This window comes from Linepithema humile, chromosome 7 (assembly GCF_040581485.1).
Source record: "Linepithema humile isolate Giens D197 chromosome 7, Lhum_UNIL_v1.0, whole genome shotgun sequence".
Taxonomy (NCBI): domain Eukaryota; kingdom Metazoa; phylum Arthropoda; class Insecta; order Hymenoptera; family Formicidae; genus Linepithema; species Linepithema humile.
In genome coordinates, this window is record NC_090134.1 from 7,086,346 (window position 1) to 7,106,193 (window position 19,848).

The 19,848-nt window shown below is 37.1% G+C and overlaps 3 protein-coding genes across 5 annotated transcripts; 2 read left to right on the forward strand and 1 right to left on the reverse strand.

Moving 5' to 3' along the window:
* Positions 1-145: 145 nt before the first annotated feature.
* Positions 146-2,092, reverse strand: RpS3A (ribosomal protein S3A). Its single transcript, XM_012359515.2, has 5 exons — positions 1,935-2,092; positions 1,467-1,570; positions 1,002-1,324; positions 442-603; positions 146-352 (listed from the first exon to the last, which is right to left on the reverse strand). The coding sequence occupies exons 1-5, from the start codon at positions 1,994-1,996 to the stop codon at positions 200-202; spliced, it is 804 nt and encodes a 267-aa protein (XP_012214938.1). The 5' UTR covers positions 1,997-2,092; the 3' UTR covers positions 146-199.
* A 192-nt stretch (positions 2,093-2,284) lies between these two features.
* Positions 2,285-15,397, forward strand: LOC105667618 (HEAT repeat-containing protein 5B). 3 transcript variants are annotated; one of them, XM_012359503.2, is made up of 35 exons: positions 2,285-2,564; positions 2,778-2,961; positions 3,077-3,288; positions 3,574-3,721; positions 3,803-3,913; positions 3,981-4,164; positions 4,242-4,402; positions 4,486-4,735; positions 4,800-4,943; positions 5,017-5,267; positions 5,446-5,557; positions 5,626-5,878; positions 5,965-6,074; positions 6,160-6,323; positions 6,592-6,624; positions 7,012-7,086; positions 7,234-7,509; positions 7,594-7,875; positions 7,955-8,144; positions 8,233-8,402; positions 8,483-8,804; positions 8,873-9,139; positions 9,233-9,414; positions 9,492-9,737; positions 9,834-10,053; positions 10,322-10,597; positions 10,675-10,837; positions 10,919-11,034; positions 11,110-11,394; positions 11,513-11,746; positions 11,927-12,078; positions 12,155-12,368; positions 12,479-12,493; positions 12,625-12,770; positions 12,834-15,397. In XM_012359503.2, exons 2-35 carry the CDS (start codon positions 2,833-2,835, stop codon positions 13,005-13,007), a joined length of 6,267 nt encoding a protein of 2,088 aa, XP_012214926.1. In that variant the 5' UTR covers positions 2,285-2,564; positions 2,778-2,832; the 3' UTR covers positions 13,008-15,397. The 3 variants fall into 3 exon arrangements, with proteins under 3 accessions (XP_012214926.1, XP_012214927.1, XP_012214928.1); XM_012359504.2 differs by lacking the exon at positions 12,479-12,493; XM_012359505.2 differs by lacking the exon at positions 6,592-6,624.
* A 165-nt stretch (positions 15,398-15,562) lies between these two features.
* LOC105667620 (prostaglandin reductase 1-like) lies at positions 15,563-19,317 on the forward strand. Its single transcript, XM_012359507.2, has 4 exons — positions 15,563-16,351; positions 17,020-17,314; positions 17,539-17,812; positions 18,075-19,317. Exons 1-4 carry the CDS (start codon positions 16,048-16,050, stop codon positions 18,414-18,416), a joined length of 1,215 nt encoding a protein of 404 aa, XP_012214930.1. The 5' UTR covers positions 15,563-16,047; the 3' UTR covers positions 18,417-19,317.
* Positions 19,318-19,848: the final 531 nt, after the last annotated feature.

Sequence of the window (19,848 nt, forward strand, 5' to 3'; positions counted from 1 at the left end):
ACGTTTAAAAAACATGATTGTGCATTGTATATATTCATGGAAAAATATTTTTGTTATCTAAACGTTCTTCAAGTATTTTGGAGCATAAATCAAGGATAACATACTCGCATACATTCATTCAGCATGGGTAAGATAGAATAAACAATTATTTAAAGAATCAAATATGATTTTTATTTTACGAAAGATCATACGATCATCTTTATACGGATTCTTGTACTGGTGGTTCGTAACCCTCCGGCCTGTCGACCTTTGATCCACTTTCACCAGTTTCCTCGCTCTTATTACCACCTCCATCACCGTGCAGCTCTAACAATTTGCTGAGCTCAAAGCGTGGCTTCTTCAATACTTTTACCTAATAAAGTGAGAAATATTTATTAATAAAAAAAATAATCACTAATTTTCACACTAATAATCATTTATATATTTAGCATTATTACTCACCTTTCGAATGTAAACGTCGTGGAGAGGATAAATGCCCTGTGATGCCTTCTCGATGTCTTTAGCCGTGGCATCTGGAAGCAATTTGCTAACCACACCTTTCAAGTCGGTTTTCGTAACATCATCTTGAATTGTTTCAACCATCTTTGCTCTAATTTTCTTGACCTAAATTGAATCGTGTATTATAAAATAGGAAAAAATAATAAAACAAAAAGATAATAAAAAAAACAAAATAGCAAGACAGATAAAAGTTTAATATTAGATAAATGCATATTTAAGTCAAATAAATCCAAAATGTTCCTTGGCGTAAAAAAATTCTTTGAATAGCAATTTTTATAAATATTTGTTATAAATATAAATTGCTTGTTTATTCAATTTATACATAAAATATATTATAATTTTCTTTGTAGCACGTTTCAATATCACTACTCACTTATATATAAGTAGTGTGGTAAGCCAGTGCATTAATATACGCAATATCTTCTACCTTAATCAATTAAAAGATTAAGGTGAACAATGAAAATTGCGTATAAAATGTATAATAAAGTTAACTGACTACAAACCTGCGCATGTTGGGCATAACACGTCTTTCTTGTACTCAGCTGATCCTTATTCGTAAAACCAATGCAAAACACTCTGAGCAAATAACCATCTGTAGTTTTCACATCGACATTAGCTTCGATGAGTGTTTGCCACTTTTTCACCATAGAACGAAGTTTATCTGTTGTTAAATCCATTCCATGGAAGTTGGTCAATACATTTCGGCCTTGGACATCTTCGGCAATCAGTCTAAATTTCCGGAACGATCTCTCTGCATCCTGATCGCTTTGCAAGTCAGCCAGAGACACCTCAAACACTCTGAACTTTAATCCCTCAGAAGCGATCTCTGCCAAATAAATACTATTTTATAATATTTATATATATTTATATATCGATAAGCAAAAGAGAAAAATAACTAATTAGAAATTAGTAAAAAGCAATCAGCTATTACACGTATTAGATGAAAGTTTAAAGAAAAAGATTCTCACTTGTTCCTTGAGTCCTATTGACCAGAGTTTTCCCAACCTGCCGATTGGCAAACATAGACGGTGCTTTAACATCGTACCAGTCTTTGCGAGTGAAGGGATCGACACTGAAATAATAATAATTAAATAAGAAAGCATGCACATATAATAATATATGCACGACGGCAAAATGAAAGTTAGGTTAAACCCGCGTGATCAAGTATTGCATGCGCCAGCTGACACGTATTGAACGCATCTCGCTAATATTTAGGAAACATTTAAAATACAATTAATAATCATATTACTACGATTATATTACAATTGACAAAAATGATACATTCTAATACAAATTATTGACAGTACATGCCACTCGCGTTGATCTGCATATATCCAACATAACCAAAGACATCACGCGAAACGATAAGTCGGTGAAAAATTTTTCACGAATGAGAAAAAATTAGCTGTGCTTAAAATGCAATATGTTTCACTTACATCTTCTTCTTCACTCCCTTTTTGCCTCCTTTCGAAAGTCCTTTATTCTTGCCTACCGCCATGATACCGCGTTGCAGGTGAAAAGAAACAGTTCCACAGCGGAAGTTGCTAACCGACTTGCGAGTCGTCGAAAACGGAAGTTACTGCTCGAATGAAAAGAACAACACTGAAATGTGAAGGTTTATTGTCTAGTGTCTTGTAACTTTTAGCCAATGACTGAACACTAGATAAAATGAGATAATAGGCCTTACAAACCTGTTATCTCTCTCAATGGTAAATCATCAATTTCCGGTTTCACGTTCTTTGCTTTAAAAGAACTCTAGTGAATGTTAGTCTATTTATATATGAGTTGGACCTAACCTTGCGCTAATTTGTCATCTACATGGAAAGAACCGTTCGTGCAATAATAATTCACAGTGCAGTATTTATAGATAATACGCCCTGGATAATGTCTTTATCGCGGCGCGAAATGTCACCATCGTCCCGTACATAAGAATTTTCACGAACGCAGCTCGTCGCGCCATTTCACGTGAGCGCACGATGAAGTGTCATTCTGTGAAAAATATTCGTGTGCCATAAAATAATATCTCTATCCACCGAATGATTACATTTAGATTGCTGCTTCCTGCGGTGTGTATTCTAGCATTTTGCTTATATCTTATCGCATTTCGGTCATTTTTATGTCGTTTTGCTTGTTGACTCAAAGTAAAGTATATAAGTAAACACTTGAAGTGACGTGACTTGTACACGTCGTTTACTAACTTTAAATTTGCTAAATTTGCATATCACTAAGCGCTAATCTAAAACTGACAATGATAGAAACTCGATTTGATTATATTATAGGTGAGAAGTGAGTGATATTTAAGAATAATTTATATGTGTATACCTACTTAAAACAATGATGGAGTTGAGCCATAGTCTTACCCTCAATGAGGATGCGCTTAATCAAATACCGGAGGCGAAACGACCGGTCTTTATTTTCGAATGGTTGCGTTTCCTGGACAAAGTTTTGGTTGCTGCACAAAAGGTATTAATTTAAAAGTTTGACATTTATAATTCTAAAGTTTAGGATTAGATAGAAAGGAATTTATAGGTATATATGTTTATTCTAAATATTTTATCGTGATAAATGTTTCTTATAGAATGATATTAAGGGATGTCAGCAAAAGTTAGTTGAGCAGTTGACCAGACATATGCAGGGTGCTCCTGGTCCACCCACGCGGCGTCTTATAGCGAGATGTCTCGCTACTTTATTCAGTGTTGGTGATACATTCTTGCTCTTCGACACTGTCAACAAATGCAATGATATCTTGAGGAATAAAGATGATTCACCAAGCTTTTTACCCACAAAATTGTAAGTGTGAATTTATTTTATTAATAATTAATATTTTACATTGAAATAACTTTTTTTTTAGATATTTAATACTTTTTACTAAAGATAGTAAACACAGCTTCCATGCACATTTCTGTTTGCACATCTCAAAACATGTTAAAATACAGTTCGCGATTCTCTAGAAAATAAAATTGCAGTGCATATCTTCAATCTCTTTGAATTCCAATTTAGATATGCAACTGCCAACGCGCCGAGTTAATATCCTACAATAGAATAATTCTATAATACATGTACATATGTTTGTAGAGCTGCTATTTGCTGTGTGGGATGTATGTATGAGAAGTTGGGAAGAATGATGGGCAGGTCATATGAGGAGACTGTGCAGATTCTAATCAAGTCTTTACGCTCTGCTGAGTCACAAACACGGATAGAAATCATGCACACATTGGAAAAAGTAATGAATAACTTTATTGACAATTTCTAATGAACTGTTCTGATATAATATATCCATAATATAACTTTGTATTATAATTAGGTATGCGCTGGCATGGGATCAGCAATAACTAATGTACACAAGGAGATATACAAAGTTTCCAGGCATTATTTAACAGACAGAGTAATGGCGGTGAGATGTGCCGCCGCCAAGGTACTGAAATTTATAAAACACGAATTACTTTCCTTTCTTTTATAATTACAATAATTTGTTTTTGCAGTGCTTGTTGGAAATGTTAAATCACGCTCCGTTCTTATATACTACTGAAATTGAAAGCGTTGCGACATTGTGCTTCCGAGCATTTGAGGGCTCAAATTACGAAGTAAGATGCTCTGTCGCTAAACTACTGGGCACTTTAGTAGCAATGACGCAGCTTCCGTCTCCCAAAATTAAGAATCTTATAGGTATGTAAGGGAGATATAATAAAACTGTATAAAAAATATTTATTGTATTAATATGTGTTGCCTGTTTTTCTTTACAGTCTCGCACAACAAAGGTGTTAAACAAACATCGCTCGAGGAGGTGTTAAATATTCTCATGTCTGGATTTTTGAGAGGCGGCGTCGGGTTTCTGAAAGGAACGGGTGAGATAATAAAAGGAAGCTCCAGCGTGAATAGAGAAGTGCGAGTTGGTGTGACACACGTAAGCATTATATACAAGCATACATATTTAGATATTTTTTTTCGGAATAAAAATGGATATTTGATTTTTACCAATATTTGCAGGCGTACGTGGTGTTCGTTCAAATGTTGGGCGGCACGTGGCTGGAACGCAATGTCGGCACATTAATCGCGCATGTTTTAGACCTGGTCACGAATCCAAAAGCCGCCAGCTCGCACGTCGAAGCGGTGTACTCGCGCAAATGCGTGAACTTTATATTGCGCGGCACCGTCGGCAAACTGCTAGGCGAAGGCGCTCAGGCCGCCGCTTGCAAGGAGATAGCGCATATTATTCTGAAGCAGATGAATTCCATCGGTAATAATCAGTTTTACGTATTGATGTAGCCTCGTGATATCACAATTTTAATGTAATCTTATAGATTTCAGCCCGGAAAACGCCAAGGATTGCAATCAGGAGACGTTGTTCAGTCAACATTTATTGGTGTGCGCTTTGCAAGAAATGGGCAGTTTAATTCTGGGTTTGGGCACCACGGCCACAAATTTGTTATCCGATCAATCTCTGAGTATGTATTCGCAAACTTTCGTTTTTTTGATGGGGAAATGATTTTTGTAATATAATTATTTATTGCTTCGCAGGTTTAATCGACACCATAATGGCCGTCTTGGTGCATCCATGTCAAGCGGCTAGACTGGCGGCTTCCTGGTGTTTACGATGCATCTGCGTGGCAGTACCGAGTCAGATAACGCCGTTGATCGACCGCTGCGTCGATGGAATCGAAAACATGCGCAGCTCACCGGAAGCTATAGCCGGTTATAGCAGCGCTCTTGCCGCGGTACTAGGAAGCGTTCGTCTGTCACCTTTGGGAGTTCCTCACACTAAGGGAAAGGTACGTGTCTACTTAATGAAGCAATCAACAAGCTTGGAATTTAATAATTAAAAACATTTATCTATGAAAATATTTTAAATGCTACACGTTTTGTTGAATTTTTCTTAAAATTTGCAGTTAAAATTTTTTAGAATTAAGTTTATGTATTATTTTTATTCAAATCCATTATTTTTTTCAGATAATTTTCAATACTGCGGAAGAACTTTTAAGAAGCGCAAGTCAAAACAGTCGATTGTCTTTAAATCGCACGCACGCAGGATGGCTCTTGATAGGAGCGATAATGACTTTAGGTATAAATATCTTATATTAAACAACATACGCGAGTTGTATATATATATATATTTTTTTTTTAATACAGGCACAGCAGTGGTGAAGGGCTTGTTGCCGAGAATGTTACTTTTGTGGAGAAACTCCTTCCCGCGTTCGACCAAGGAACTCGAAAGCGAGAAGGCGCGCGGCGATGCTTTCACATGGCAAGTGACTCTGGAAGGACGTGCCGGTGCGCTGTCGGCTATGTACAGCTTCTTGTTACACTGTCCGGAGCTTCTGAACGACGATATTACGCGGCGACTGCTTACGCCGGTCGAATCCGCTCTGGCAATGCTGACAAGGTATGAATATTAATACCATTTAAATAATCAAGAAAATATTTAAGAGTACAAGAATTCTTTAGCATCGAGTATTGTATGTTTTCTAGTTTGTCACCCGTTTTGAAAAATTACGGCCAACAGTTGAAGGCTCCCGCGGCTATGGTGCGTTTGCGCTTGTATGAAACGTTATTGCTATTGCCACCGCAAACTTTCGAAGGTAAATTTCATGCACTGTAAATGTTAATTTAAAATTAGTTTGTATTTGTACTCTTTGCTTTCTATTTATCTGCGTCATCGTGTAGGTTCTTACACGTATCTTCTAAGAATGCTGGTGTCGGAGTTCACGCTGACAGATAATCCTGGAAACACGACTACTTCCTTGTTGCGCGTAGTTTGCCACGCAAACGATTCTGTGATCCTCGGTACTTGGCTGCAGGAGACTGATCATCGCACAATAGAAGATCAAGTAAGTATATTTCAGTATAATTTTTATTCCCATAAGTAGCCTAATATCATTGTGTCTGATGCTTTGCTGAGTGTAAGTTGTGCTCTTCTAACATCTACTAACAAAAAAGTTAAGATTTTCTTGTTTTATATCTGTGTAATTAACATTTCATTTATTAACTGACATATTTTATATCTTCGATCTTGCTAATCTCAAATATGAAGAATAGCACACTCTTGTAAGCTTTTGTAGAATGTAATTTTTGTAAAATATTATCGTTCGTGTTTAGATGGAACCGAACAGAAGGGCAGATTTGGAACATGTGAGTAAAACATGTGTTCTGCAAAGTATGCCTTTCATGTTTCTGTTATAATAATAATTTGTTGTCACTATTTATGTTTATGTTTTAGATATAAAGATCACTGATTTTGTAAATAAATCATATTTTATATTATTATATTTTACTGATTATTGATTATTTATATAATAGGAATATTATATTTTGAATATTGTGTACTTAATATACTTATTTCATTATGTTTTATTCCTGCCAATTAAAACACAGTCTGCGTATCTTATTTATTTTAGTTTTTTAGGAATACATATTTATATAATATTTGTCTGTCTTAATTATTTCACATATGCAGCCTTATTTTTCTATTATATAACCTAAAAAAATTACTTTTATGATCTATGTCCTTTCTTCTAGCTCCAACCAAACAGTGCTGCAGGATCCGGAGCATTGGAACATAATACATGCTGTCTTTACAGACCAATATCAAATGTAAGTTTTTAAATAATTAAAATTTTCCATAATATTTCACATATTTTACTTAAATCTTCTGTCATTCTTCTATTTATTTTTTATTATTATGATTCATAAATACAGAGAAAATTGTAATTTGAACTTACGAAATATAATTACTTACAGATCGAGATAATTCCTGGTCCTTTGCCGTTGGGCGTAGCGGTGATCGACTTATCAGTCATGTTATTTGGTCAAATATTCCCGCGTGTAGCGAATAAGCACAGATTGCAGATGCTGGATCATTTCAGTGAATGCATAAAACACACCAAGTCCGGTAGACAAGAGGCGATACAGATGAATGTATTCACGGCTGTGTTAAGCGGTTTAAAGGGACTCAACGAGGCGAAAATGGGCTTCGGGCAAGAAGACGTCAAGAAGTCCGCCACTAATCTTATCATCGTAAGCATTGTTGTTACAAGAATCGAATAAGAGTTTGTTTTATTATCCGTGCGAAATTATAATGAGAAATAACCTACGTTTCAGAGCACACTGGTCAGCGGCAATCCTATTCTGCGATGGGCAGCGGGCGAAGCGGTCGGCAGAATGGCTCAAGTGATCTCCGATCCCAAGTTCACCGCGGAATTGGCGCAGACCAGTTTCGATCGTCTGAAATCGGCTCGCGACGTCGTCAGCAGAACCGGCCACTCGCTGGCGTTGGGCTGCCTTCATAAGTACGTCGGCGGAATGGGCTCGAGTCAACATCTTAACACCAGCGTCAGCATCTTACTTGCGCTCGCGCAGGATAATTCGTCTCCTGTAGTACAAGTAAGACATTATTGCGCTGTGATGCTATTGTTTACATTTGACCTTGGGAAATAATAAAATAAATTTTCTTTTTCTCCAGGTTTGGGCACTGCATGCTCTGTCTCTGATAGCTGACTCCGGCGGACCAATGTTCAGAGGATACGTGGAACCTACGCTGTCCTTAGCGCTGACTCTCCTTCTCAATGTTCCTCACTCTTACATCGATGTGCACCAGTGCATCGGGAAAGTTTTATCGGCGCTTATCACGACGATAGGACCAGAATTGCAAGGTAAACGCACAACATAGTTAATTATGTGCAAAGTAATTACGAGACAGTTGCTTTTGACAAAGATGATATATTGAACAATCGATTTCAGGCAATACGTCGACGATTTGTATGGCGCGGTCGTCATTTTTGTGCGCGTGTGCCATTATGCAAGATCATCAGGATCCGCTCGTTCAAGCCGAGGCAACCGGCTGTCTTCAGCAGTTACATCTCTTCGCACCCAGACACGTCAATTTATCTTCTCTCGTTCCTACATTATGCGTAAGACTTTCTCGGCAAACTTTTCAAAAACTATAGTTTATCGTGAAATTTTTATTGTATGGTTTTTTTTCACTTTGCAGCGTACTTTGTCGAGCAATCACTTGCTTCTGCGTAAAGCTGCAATATCGTGCCTCCGGCAACTCGCTCAGCGCGAAGCGAAGGAGGTGTGCGAGCACGCGATGACGCTGGCGAATGAAAGCAGGGACACTAACGTGGTGGAGGGTCTCGTTATTACAGAGACCGGTCTTCCGGGCGTGCTGTTCAGTATGCTGGATACGGAAACCGATAGTAAACTAATCAAAGATATCCACGATACTTTGACGAGCATGCTTCAAATACTAGCGGACAACAATCTGTCGCAATGGTTGTCATTGTGTAAAGACGTCCTCACGATAGCTTCGGGTAAAACTTTTTCTCATACTATAAATTACTGTTGGAAAATTTGTCTGATAAAATGTTTTGTTATGCAGAATCGAGCACAATCGAGGAGGGCAACGCGGCAAATGTGGAGGACAGCGCCGCCGATAATGAATCGGCGGACGCCGAAGGGGATGACGATCAGGCTGAGTTCCATGCCGACGAATCCACGAAGCAGCGGCCGTCCGTCACACCGCGATGGCCGACCAGAGTCTTCGCGGCGCAGTGCGTCAGGCGCATCGTCGCGGCCTGCGTAAATAATAAGCAGGCGCATTTTGATCTCGCCTTGGCCAAGGAGATGCAGCTGTCGAAGGGGAAAGGTGCGACTGACGCTGCTCCAGCATTGCTGCTTCTTTTAACTAGCAATAAACTTTTTGACTTTTAATATTTATTTTTATCGGATTTTTTTTAAGGAGATTTTCTGGTGCTGCATCTGTCGGACTTGGTGCGCATGGCGTTTATGGCTGCGACGAGCGATTGCGATCCATTGCGGCTCGAGGGTCTCAAAACTTTGCAAGAGATCATCGACAAATTCGCCAAAGTTCCCGAACCAGAGTTTCCCGGGCATCTGTTGCTTGAGCAGTTCCAGGCACAAGTGAGTTAATTTAATTCACTCAACGTTTTCTAAGGCCAGCGTTTAATGTTAATTACATTAAATATGAATATTTAAAGGTTGGAGCTGCTCTAAGACCGGCATTCTCCGCGGAAACACCGTCGCACGTCACAGCCGCGGCTTGCGAGGCTTGCAGCGCGTGGATCGGCAGCGGCGTCGCTAGGGACCTCAACGATCTACGAAGGGTGCATCAGCTGCTCGTGTCGTCTCTAGAGAAATTGAGGGAAGGTAATACTCGGCCACAGCTCTACAACGAGAGCTTGTCGACGCTGGAGAGATTGGCGATCCTAAAAGCGTGGGCAGAGGTATATTATCGCGCATTTAATATGTGCAATAAAAATGTAATATTTGAGAAAGTCACAAGAAAGAGGAGATTAAGTTTGATTTTATCTTGTTAACAGGTGTACGTAGTCGCAATGATAAGAGATGGATCCGCACTGAACAGCAAAGACACGGCTAATCGAAATGTGAATCAAGCCGACGAGGCTAATGAGGAGGATTTTGGGGAGTTTGAGTTTCAAAGCGAAAGTTTGCTGAGTCTCGTCCAGCCGGAGCTTTTGAGTCTGAGTCAACATTGGCTGTCTGCGTTGAGAGACCACGCGTTGCTTTCTTTGCCGCCAGGTAATTGAAGAAATATAATGAAATGTGATAGCGCAAAAAGAATTAATAAACAACTGTGTGTCAAAATTAATATTCTAAGAAATAATGAATAAAATTTTCACTTCAACAACATGTGTGCCATATTGCACATCGCAAATTAAGAAATTTATAGTGAATATATGTCGAAATAAATTGTTACGCAAGACTTTAATATTTGTTATAGCTTTTTGTTATGTATTGTATTTTTTTTTGCATTAATGAAAACTACGTTCTCGTGGGATTTTCGCAGAATTCTCCAGCCAGCTGCCGCACGACGGCGGTGCGTTTTACACGACAGACACCATGGAATCCGCGCGTCCTCACTACGTAGAATCGTGGGCGCCGATTCTCCACGCCGCGACTCTCTGGCTCAACGCGCGGGGATTTGAAATTGGAGACAGTAGCCAGGAGAGAGCGGCGGCGAATGCTACAAACAACAACAATCACAGCAACAACAACAACAACAATGATGAAGCCGCAACTTCTACCACCAACACGAACATCGAACGTTTCCATTTGTTGTTCGGTGAATATGCAATATGTAGAAATTGTTATTATACAATTATGATTTGAAGAAATACTTACAGTAATTATTATTTGCAGGTATATGCATGGAAGCTTTGTGCAGTCCTCGCTCTTCCGAATCGCCGCAGAATATAGAGACGTGTTTAAATGCTTTGTACACGCTACTCGATTCAACATGGGCGCGCAAAGTCTTCATCGCGGATCGTTCCTTGCCCATCGAGTTGTGCAATGTTCTGCATAGGTACGTATTTATGAGCGAGAATCTACAATCTATTTTTTGATTGTGTAATATTAATATCGAATATGTGCTTGTCTTTTAAAGATTGCTTTTAACGCGGGAGAGTTACGTCATTCAGATGATAGCGATGGAGGTGCTGAAGCAAGTGATGAAAGCAGCGCAAGAAGATCTTGTTGCGAGGAAAAAATTGAAGCTCAAAGGTGCGCGAACTTAAAAATTATTTCTTCGACGTATTCGCACATAAACATAAATGCAATGTATTTTTTTAATAATAGATGACGCATCGGCACACCAAGAGAGCAACGAAACGTCGGAGCTGGATCTGCTAGGCGAAGGAGAGGAAAGCGGCGAGCTCACGCCGGGCAAATCGTTAGTATTCGCTATCCTAGAAGTATGCTTGTGTCTTCTGGTGCGGCAGATACCGGCGTTGAATCCGAATCCCGGCAGTGCGACTGCCATTTTATCGCAGAAGGGATACGTACCGTCTGAGGAAAGCGGCAAGCTGATCGCGCTGTCTCTTAATATAATGGAATCTCTTCCCACTTTGTGCTCTCCGCAAGGTACTGTCAAAGTTATTAAGCATAGTTTAACTTAAAGCTTAGCATGAATTGAAATTTGTTAATCGTTAAAGTTAATTGGCGATTTAATTTATCTTGTCTTCTTCGCTGCCTTCTAAAGGCGCGGTAGCGATTCTCCCGACGTTGCTGTATCTAGCAACGGGCGTGATACGGGAAACCGCGGTGCGTGCGGACAACGATACCAAACCGAGTTCGGAGGCGCCGGTCCATGCCGCGTTGCACTGCGTCAAGAGTCTTACGAATATCAAGTACGCTCGAGATCATAGGAGTCGCGAGCAATGGACAGGATTACTGCGCAGCGCACTTGCCAAAATCATCGATCTGGCCAAAACAGGTACGTCGGTTTTATTTTTTATCAGTGAATATATAAGCGTCTTTTGTCTACAACTTTTTATTCATAAAATATCAGAAATCAGAATGAAATATTCTTGTTTCTTATTTTAGCAAAAGTTTTAAAATGTGTATATATAGTTAAAGCTTAGTATATACATTATTTATTTTATTTACTTTGCAGGAAATGATGAAACCAAGATGGATGAAGTAGCTATGATGCTGGGTATCGCGGTATTCGTGCTTCACGCATCGCCCGAAGTAGTGAGCGCTCCGAATCTTCAATTCCCGTGCATTAATCACTTCCGACATGCGTTCCAGTCTGAAAACCTGACGGTGAGTGAATGACGGACGAATGGAGCGTTATTCATGATTGCTAATTTCGAAGCTAATTGAAATAATTTTGCATCAGGTGAGGCTGAAATGCGTGCAAACGTTAAAAACGATATTTTTGCATCCGGAGCGCAACATAAGTACTCCGTACATTCACGCGCTCGCGCCACGACTGGTGGAATACCTGTACAGCGACAGCAGCAAGCAGGTGACAAGCGACATGGAACTAACCTTCACATTAGAATGCATCAGCACGGTGGAAGCTCTCATAGGACTCGCCGATCTTCCTAACCGTAAGTTAACGCTGTAGAATTCACGAGAAACATTCGGTACAGAATTACGTCTCAACAATTAACCGATGAAATGGAAAATATTAATGCAAAATGTGTTACACGCTATTCAGGAGATCTGTTGCAAGGTGTGTGGGAAGTAGAGATCTTCATAATATAATCTTTTAATGTTTTAATCAATATTGTTTCATTATCGATCATTTATTATACACATTGCGAGTAAATTTATCACAATATTATCTCACATCGGAATTATTAGGTATCCAAATGCTGACTTTGCTCGTGCCGATCTTGATCAACTACTTGCTGGAGGAAGACGAGCTTCAGCGCGCTACTAAATATCAAGCGAACCTGCATCAACAGAGTTTTCAATGGCTCAACAAAATCGGGCCGAAATATCCGCAGGTACGATATTTTCGAGAATACATTTCCAAGTCCTGAACGGTATATAATAATTATTATGCTTAGGAATTCAAGACGCTGATGTCACAAACGGCCGAGCTGAAAACCAAATTGGAGAACGCCGTGAGATCCAGTCATCAGCAGGCGCAGCGACATACTCGATCGGATTCTGTAAAACCGCAGATCAAGATATCTGCGCCGTCAATCAAATTGAAGACCGACTTCTCCAATTTCAACTAAGAGAGATGGTGCATCGTGGAAGAGAGAGGATCGAATCGCGTAACGTAACTAACGGTATTAGCGATGCTGTCATAATAGAACATGATTGCGTTAACGTGACTCGGCTCATCCACTAATTATCGATCAGGTAAGTCGAATTAATCGCTATTTATTACGTGTTAGCATCGTGATAATTATATAGTGATATTTCGCTGTTAGAGATTCTTATCCGACTGTACTTAGAGATTAAAGATTAGTGACATTAAACGGCAACTGCACACTCACGTTTGACGCAAATTTTTTCGAACGACTACTTGCTTGAATGCTGTGCTGCTGGAGAACATGCAAATGCTCAATGAAATTCAGAATACAAATAGCGTGTCGCGCATAGCAATATATTTGCGTCAATGTATCTGAGTGTGCAAACGTCGCTTTGAAGCGAATTTAAAGAGTAGTTAAGAAAGTAACACGAGTGGAGAGAAATAAAGTTGACGTCGGACGATCGATTAACTGCTGTCGTAAAAATATATTTGCATTATATACATTCTCTTCACCCCCATTTAACTTGTTCGTTGCTATAAATACAATAACGTTCCTAATTTTCCAATCATGTTTTCCAGAGTGCAAGAGAATGACTTTATATTAGACTCAAATTGTATATATATATATGTAGAATTTAGTGTACAACATAGAAATTATTAATTTATTTCATAATATAAACAAACAGGTGTTAATATTCTCGTCGCCGATGGATTAAGAATTCTATTCCATGACAGATATGGCGTTAAAAGTTTTGAACGACTGCAAACACCAGTATGCACAAAATAAGTTATTGATAATATAATAATATAGATATTTCTCTGTGTGCCCACTCGAAAATCTTATTAATCCGCGAGCCAAAAGCTTCCTTTCGAAACAATTCTTAACGCAATCGACTGTATTAGAATTATTTATTAACAAATTATATGAATAGTCACGCGAGTTTTCTTAGGAAGATACACTCTGCCATATAAAACGGATGAGAACACGACCAGTATAAAGTAGAGACAGATTCGAGAACACATTTAATGTTCTTCTAACAAGAAGACTGATAATCCGTTGTTTTTATTTTGCAATTTTATATAATATACACACGGACAGCATGTGTTTGTTTTACACATGTAGAACTGATAACAGAATTAGCGATTTTATTGAACGAATGTCTGATCTGACATATCGAACTCTACCGAGCTATTTGGTAATATATCAGATATTTTGCAAAAACAATTTTTTTTTTCACAGACTGCGATAAGATGTGTGAAAAGCGCCTTTGGTAAATCGATACCGCATGCTGGGCATTACAGCAAAACGGTGGATTAATAATCCCGCAAATTTGTAGAAACAATTTTTCCGTACTTGATTTGTCAAGCGAGTAGATTGCGGCCCGATTTGTGAGCGAAGAGAAGTAAGAGTGAACTGTGTGAAATGTACACACGACTGGAGGGATATCTTGCTTCGACATTGGTATTTGTGACATCGCCTTAGAATCAATATATAAGTAAATGTAGTTACAAAAGTGTAGACTCGCGATGTTGCAGCATAAATGTTAATCTACACCTTTCTATGCGGATCAATTGTCATTTCGTCGTTTGCATAATCGTGCGACAGCATTCTCGCAGAAGAATAGAAGGATCGAAAAGGAATTGACAGGGAATTTATTCTGCAGAATTATCCTGAAGACTTCCTTCGTCCTATCTATTTTTCGTCGGGATTGGATTTGGGTTTGCAAAACTAATTGTCTCTCCATTTAAGGTTTGGCAAATCTCGCAGCGTATGTATAGAATTAAGTTTGAATTGCATAGTAGACCTGATGTAGCGCGTATCACCGATAAATTTAATAAGAAAACCGTGACGAATTATTGGAAATGTGGAAAGAGGATTATGTGCTCGATAGATGTTCTACTATTTTTATATGGTTATTTTAGGAAACACGTTGATTGTTTGTAACTTTTAATTGCGCGCCCGCGAGAGTACGGTCGTCTAAATCACTGAACATTATAACATACTGGGACGAGCCTTTCCTATACTAGCCTATGAAGAGCTATGGCCTCGAATTCGAAAGATTTATAGCAGTGGATGGATTTCTGTCTTTTTTTATATCGAATAAAAAAATATCTGATAAAAAGAAACTGAGAAATTAGCCATCATCTATTTATTTTTTGTAATTGGAGACATTATTGAAGGCCAGCATACAAGCCAGTTGCAAAGTTCAGTGGTTTAAATAGTATACCTGATCCATCGAACTTCCATGTACAATGAACGTTTCAGTCGCGTTTTATCGGACCGGCGGGAATCTTCTCTGACGAATGGTACAATTATACCTAGTGTTGTATAACTGCAGTCGGCGAAAATAAAGGTAACTGATTAAACTATCTTAGGGCCTTATTATATACAATCTTACATATTATTACATTATAGATCCATGAGTCACGTTTTATTCCATTAATATAGGAAAGTCACCATATGTTGCCTGTTACATTCTGATATCTTTTAATAATTCATACATATGGATTGAGGTTTTTAACTTACAAATATTTTTTTGTTTAGTTTCAAAAAGAAAAAACTATTTTAACATTTCAAAAATGGTTTAAATTCTGTTATCTTAAGTTTGAAAACATGAAATGTATAAGAGACATATATGCAGCAGTTTGCTGCAGTATTTATCAACAGAAATAGTTCTCGTAGATTTAAAGTGTTTTTAATTTACAGTTTTTTTCTAAAGTTAAATTTTATTGAATTCTTACGTTCGTGAAAGATCAAAGACCAAAGAGAACGGAAGAGGTTTTTTTTAATAAATTTCAATAAATCCATACAATTACTTAATGCAAATAGAAATTGATATCAATAACTTATATCAATAAACTTGTATCAGTATAAACTTGATAAGATAAAAGTTTAACTAATGTTCAGTTGGTTAATTATCGATGAAACAAACAGAAGCAACCAGCGTAACGTAACCATCATTGCACTATTTTTTGTATCAAAGTATAAAATTTGCTTTATATTTAGATAACTCTTGAGCATGTATGCCAGTATAAAGATGATCGCGAAGGATATGACCAAAGCAGTTCAGCGCGAGCTGTGGTCGCATAATCAACGCAGCTTTATCCTATCAGTCTTGCCTCATCGTAATTTAGCATCTGGCTCTGGCAAAATTACGACGAAGAGTTCGAACTTGAAACATTCCTTGACACGTAAGTTTTCGGTGCAATCTTGCGAGATGGTAAAAGCAAGGAAATACGTGCTGATGAAGCATTTCACGGACAAGCCGAAACGGACGGACTTAAAATTGGTAGAGGAAGAATTGCCTGCTTTGAAGAATGGAGGTAGGGAGAATTAAGTAGCCATCATCATGTGTGCGTGTGTATGTGTATATGTGTATCATCATTTATGAATACGAATGAATATGAATTGTTTGCGACTTGCTAACATGATTATACACTTTGCCTTTTTCCAATATCATTAAGAACATTACCCTGTAAAATATAAATGATTTAGATAGAATTTATAGGAATTTATCTGTGATGAGTTATGAACTTGTTATATTGATATATCATACTCTCTAAGCAAGCAATTCTCTAAGCAAAGTGTTAGCAGCTTGACAGCAAATTTGATCAAACATTTAATTAAATTATTAATAATTTATTTGTTTTTTGAACAGCTCTGCATACTTATATGTTATATTTTATGAATTTATTAATTCACTCGATATGCGTTAATATAAATTCTTAACATATCTGAAAAGATTGGCAAGCCAGAACCAAAATTTAAATGCCAAACAATAACAAACATGTATTAAATGAAATATAAACGAACGTTTTGATCCGTTTATAATTCAATGTTTACCGTTAGTTATTGTAAAATTTAGCATTAACTATTAATTCAATATCAGTGTTATCGTATTATTTTTCTTAATATTATTGATATCATTTCAAATAATATTTTATTAATGTAATCGGCGAGAATGTATTATTAATTTGTCGTATATTTTTAGAATATCTCGCGGAAGCTGAGTACCTTTCCGTGGACCCGTATATGAGAGTATACACGCAAAGGTATCCAGTAGGAACGACGATGATCGGTGCTCAGGTCGCTAAGATCATCGAATCCAAGCATCCAGACTACCCAGTTGGCAAGAGAATTGTTGGATATTTGGGCTGGAGAACTCACACGATTGTCAATCCCAAGATCGACGAAAGCGACAAAGTGATGGTGCAATCACCGTATATTTTGCCGGACATAGGCGATCTACCGTCGTCTCTCGGCTTAGGCGTCTTAGGAATGCCAGGGTAAAATGGAAAATCTTGAAATGCATTTACATAATTGCCTGTAACGTTAAACGCTAGCTTATCGTTCCGCAACATAAATAAACATAAAAGAGGCAACTGTTTTTTTTTTTAATTTGTTACTTATATGTAAACTTTTATATCGTTATGGTGCGATTAAGGTTCAAAGTTTAAATTTTATTATTTATCTATTTATAAAACAGTTACATAAATACTCGTGTTTACAGCAATGCTGCCTACTTTGGTTTGATAGAGATATGCCAGCCAAAGTCCGGCGAAACGATTGTTATCAGCGGTGCAGCCGGCGCGGTCGGTTCTCACGTAGGACAAATTGCTAAGAATCTGGGTCTGACTGTCATCGGCTTATGCGGTTCCGATGATAAATCCAAATGGCTTACCGAGGAATTGGGTTTCGACGCCGTTATCAATTATAAAACCACGTCAGTCGCGGCTAGTCTACGCAAAGTCGCTCCGCAGGGCGTCGATTGCTATTTCGACAATGTACGTTGATAAAATATCGATAGTAATTGCATGATTTGTTTCCACTTGTTAAATATATAGTAGATAGATTATTATTGTTAAATGTCTTCTTTCTATAAGTAACTTTTTATAATTTTTAATATATTTAATAGTTATACTTATTAATATACCTATAGTTTTAACTTATGTATTTTATACTATGTACTTTAAATTAATTGAAGATTATGATTTTTTTTTCTGTAGTTAATATATAATAAAACTAAACTCATAATTTTACTTACAGGTCGGTGGAGATATTTCGAGCACGGTTATTTACCAGATGAAGCCATTCGGCCGGATATCCGCGTGTGGCAGCATCTCCTCGTACGAATCTAATGCTTCGTCCTTGCCAAAGTGCACGCTTCTGCAACCTGCGATAGTGTTTAATCAATTAAAAATGGAAGGTTTCATCGTTACACGCTGGCATAATCGTTGGTTCGAAGGAATTCAACAGAACTTACAGTGGATCCGCGAAGGTAAGCTCTGTTATCACGAGACTGTAACCAAGGGCTTCGATAACATGTTCGATGCGTTCGTCGGCATGCTGCAAGGTCAGAACGTCGGCAAGGCAATCGTCAAGGTGTAAAATCATGGTTGTACATGTAGCTAGACTTGCTACGAATACTTGCACCTTTGTAATTACATGATAAGATTTCTGTATTTTTGATATAAAAATTTATCATCTTTACATTTTATTTTCTACGATATTTTAAAAATATTTTTGATACGTTATATACTCTAATCTTATTATAAGCATTTAAATGACATTTAAAAGTAAATAATGTATTAGAATTTGTGAAATATATGCATTATGCTCGGCATAAAACTTTAAATAGAGAGGAAGTTAAAACATTGAATGAAAGATATCCAATATTGAGTTACGTAATGAATTTTGTAAAATCATGTTTTCTATAGTTTTTTTATTACACATTAGAAGTTTGAGCAAGTTACTATAAAACACTTTATGAAGTCATTAAAGTGTATATATTGCAAAATAAAAGAGAAGAGTCTTTTCTGCAATTGACACAGGTCATAAAAGATCTTTATTGTAAATCTTCTACTAAAAAGAGAGTTTAAGTTTCAAGCTCATCTTTTTTACTTAATACATGGAGAATTTCCCAAAGAGATTTTTGGGGAAGATTATACGCACCCATTCAAAAATTCAGAGCTGATATTGTAAGCTGATATCGTGTGTAAAAAAAAAAGACCAGAATAATTTTTGAGTTAAAACTGCATACTTACTAATGAAGGTTCAGCATCTGCTTTCAGTCAAATATTAGAAAGGAAATATTATATTGTATTTGAAAAGGAAAATTTAGTTAAGATAGTTTTAATTAGAGTACATATGGATGAACATAAAATTACCATTTCATATTTAATTAATAATTTTGATAAAGAAATCATAAAAACTGTATCTGTTATCTGTATCATGTAGTATCTTTTGTGTTGTAATAACCATGAATGAATAAATTAAAGTTAAAAATAGATTAAGATATAACTTGTTCTTTTTGCACACTTAGAGTATTAGTACTAATTAGTTGGTTTATCAGTTATATATTTAGTACAACCTATATGTATTAGTTATATATTAGTTATATATTAGTACAACGTATTTTATAGCGACAAAATTATTGAATTATTTTTGAAAAAAACATTTTGAAAAATAATTTTTTGAGGAACAATTTTTGTTGAATATTTTTTAAGTAAAGAATACGTTTTGTAATTTTTTAAGGAAAAAGTATTTTTTGAATGGTCTACTTTTTTCGCGATGTGGGTATAATAACCCAAAGTAAAAGAGGAAGCACTTAAGTGCTTTTTGTGATAGTGTGGAGTCAAACGACCCAAAACAAAGGAACTTTTTAAAGAAAGTTCTTAATGAAAAGTGAAAATTTATTGAAAAAGTACTTGCTTAGTGCTTTTCTAGAGTATGAGGTCAACGGCAGCAGTACACTAATTACGTTAATAAAGTGTTAATACGCGGAATAGAATATGTAGAAACACCATACTCTACTTTATAT